The sequence below is a fragment of the Myotis brandtii genome, unplaced genomic scaffold, assembly GCF_000412655.1.
Source record: "Myotis brandtii unplaced genomic scaffold, ASM41265v1 scaffold675, whole genome shotgun sequence".
In the NCBI taxonomy this organism is placed as follows: Eukaryota; Metazoa; Chordata; class Mammalia; order Chiroptera; family Vespertilionidae; genus Myotis; species Myotis brandtii.
Genome location: NW_005370635.1, coordinates 1,226,763 through 1,228,862, shown reverse-complemented (window position 1 = coordinate 1,228,862; position 2,100 = coordinate 1,226,763). Strand labels below are relative to the sequence as shown.

The window sequence follows — 2,100 nt, the reverse complement described above, 5'->3', positions numbered from 1 at the left end:
ATATTAATTTTTATTAAAATGTTCTATTATTTTATGTTAACAATTACTCATTTATTTCAGCCCTTTGTATTCAGCATGTCTCTATCAAAATAAACCTATGTTTCTATGAAAATTGAAACTTTTGTTTTTTTGTGGCCCACATAAACATAATTTGGCCCATGTTAGCCTTTGAGTTTGACATGCTTGATGTACACTCTGTATTACCTCCTTGAAAAGTGGTTAGGTCTTATGTAAGGCTAGCGCTTCAGGAAGATTACATTTCTCCACAAGACATGTGGTTCTCTTATTTCCTACAACTTGAAACAAAGGTTATAGAAACATTTCTTGTCATCCTTGGGGGCGAGGGTAATATGCTCATCAACCATGTTTCAGTTCTAGATTTCATTTTCTAGTTTTGGATATATTCTCCCATTGCCAATGTTAGCAAGCAACAATTCTGTTCCCTGTCCTAATTTGGTATACTTTTTTCTGTTTGCCCATCGTTTCCTCTATGTCTAGTTATTATTAGAATAATAACTTTTGCCCTGGCCGGTTTTTCTCAGCAGTTAGAGCGTCGGCCAACAGACCAAAGGGTAGAGGGTTCAATTCCCAGTCAAGGCCACATACCTTGGTTGGAGGTTCCCCAGCCCCTGTACAGGCTCGTTCAAGAGGCAACCAATCAATGTGTCTTTCTCATGTTGATGTGTCTCTGTTTCTCTTTCTCTCTCTCTCCCCATCCTCTTCCCTCCCCTTCCACTCTCTCTAGAAATCAATGGAAAAAATATCCTCGGGTGAGGATTAAAAACGAAACAAAACAGTAACTTTCATTTGTTTCCCCTATTTCAAAGTACATGAACATTGTGAAATTAAGTTAAAAATGTCTTGCATACTAGTATTTTACCAGGTTAACAATCTGAAATAGTATTTCATGTCAATATCTATTAAACTCTTAATAACACATTAAAGAACTACCTGTTTTCAGGAATATTTGAAAGCAAAGTCTTCTCATCAGCCTGTTCCCTTCGGGTACTCCGAGGACCAGGATGCTCTGGTGACGCAGTTTGGCTGAGAAGGCCCAGAGCAGCCCTGCTATCAGACACAGCTTTGCTGACAGACGTAGGTGTCCTAAGTCTTTGAGAAAGACGTTCAGAAGAGATAGAAAGTCCTAGAAGATGAGAGAAATCACCTCAGTACCAGAAGTTCTTTCATTCAATTTTCATTATAACTAGGAAGGCAGTAAAAATTCTTCCAACTCCCCTACCAAGTACTCTCTTTCTCCTGTAAAATAATGTTTGTTAAAGTCAAATGCCCAGGACCTTCAGTTAAAGACAGTATTGAACACACACATTACACTCTGCTTCATCTCGACATCCCACTACTGTAAGCAGGAAGAGATCAACTTAAAAGGCAGAATGCTACAAAGACCAAGGAATCTAAAAAAGAGACAATAACCAGAAAATTTTGGAAGCTGAGGTGTGTGAGTGGAATTTTACTTAGTAGACTCAAGAAAAGAAATCCTAAGCAATTAGTCAGGAAAAATGAGAATCAACCCCTCAAAAGAGCTGGTGGCCTCAAGTTTCTCTGGAAGTGGAGATAAAGATGGAGCTAAAACAAGATTGGTTCAAAGTCACTTCAAAGAACAATTAGAGCCCAGGTTTCTTTCCTCATTCTGCACAGCTGGGCAACTGTCATCATCCCCTTCCACCACCAATATCAGAATACTGGAGGCTTATTTTCCCCAAAAAGGAAACAGAGGGTCTCTGGCTTAGGGATAACAGGTGAGGCTAAAAGATGGGTCCTATATGGAAAACAAGGGGATTAAGTGAGTATTTACAAATAACCTGTTGAGACACAGGTTTCCTCCCCAACATGGCTCCTGAAAGACTGGCAGCCAGAATTATACCCTCCAGGCAACAGGCTAAAAGAATGTTCTCTGGGGAATCTAGCCCAAGAGAAAAGACAAAAACAGTGATATGCAGGTTCCCAGCATGAGGGCATAGCTAAACCACCCACAGTAAAGACCCTGTCAGCAACCATGAGCAGGCTATGAACAATCACCAGCATCCGAGGAAAGCCTCTAATGCAGTGGTTCTCAACCTTGGCTGCACATTAGAGTCGCCT

The 2,100-nt window shown here is 40.3% G+C and overlaps 1 protein-coding gene across 3 annotated transcripts in view; it reads right to left on the bottom strand.

The window, feature by feature from the left end:
- The window catches only part of DLGAP5 (discs, large (Drosophila) homolog-associated protein 5), a 38,385-nt gene that overhangs the window by 11,082 nt on the left and 25,203 nt on the right, over positions 1-2,100 (bottom strand). For all 3 annotated transcript variants that reach the window (XM_014529249.1, XM_014529248.1, XM_014529250.1), the window contains exon 15: positions 952-1,144. In XM_014529249.1, coding sequence (XP_014384735.1) covers positions 952-1,144 — 193 coding nt within the window. The remainder of the gene's footprint in view (positions 1-951; positions 1,145-2,100) is intronic.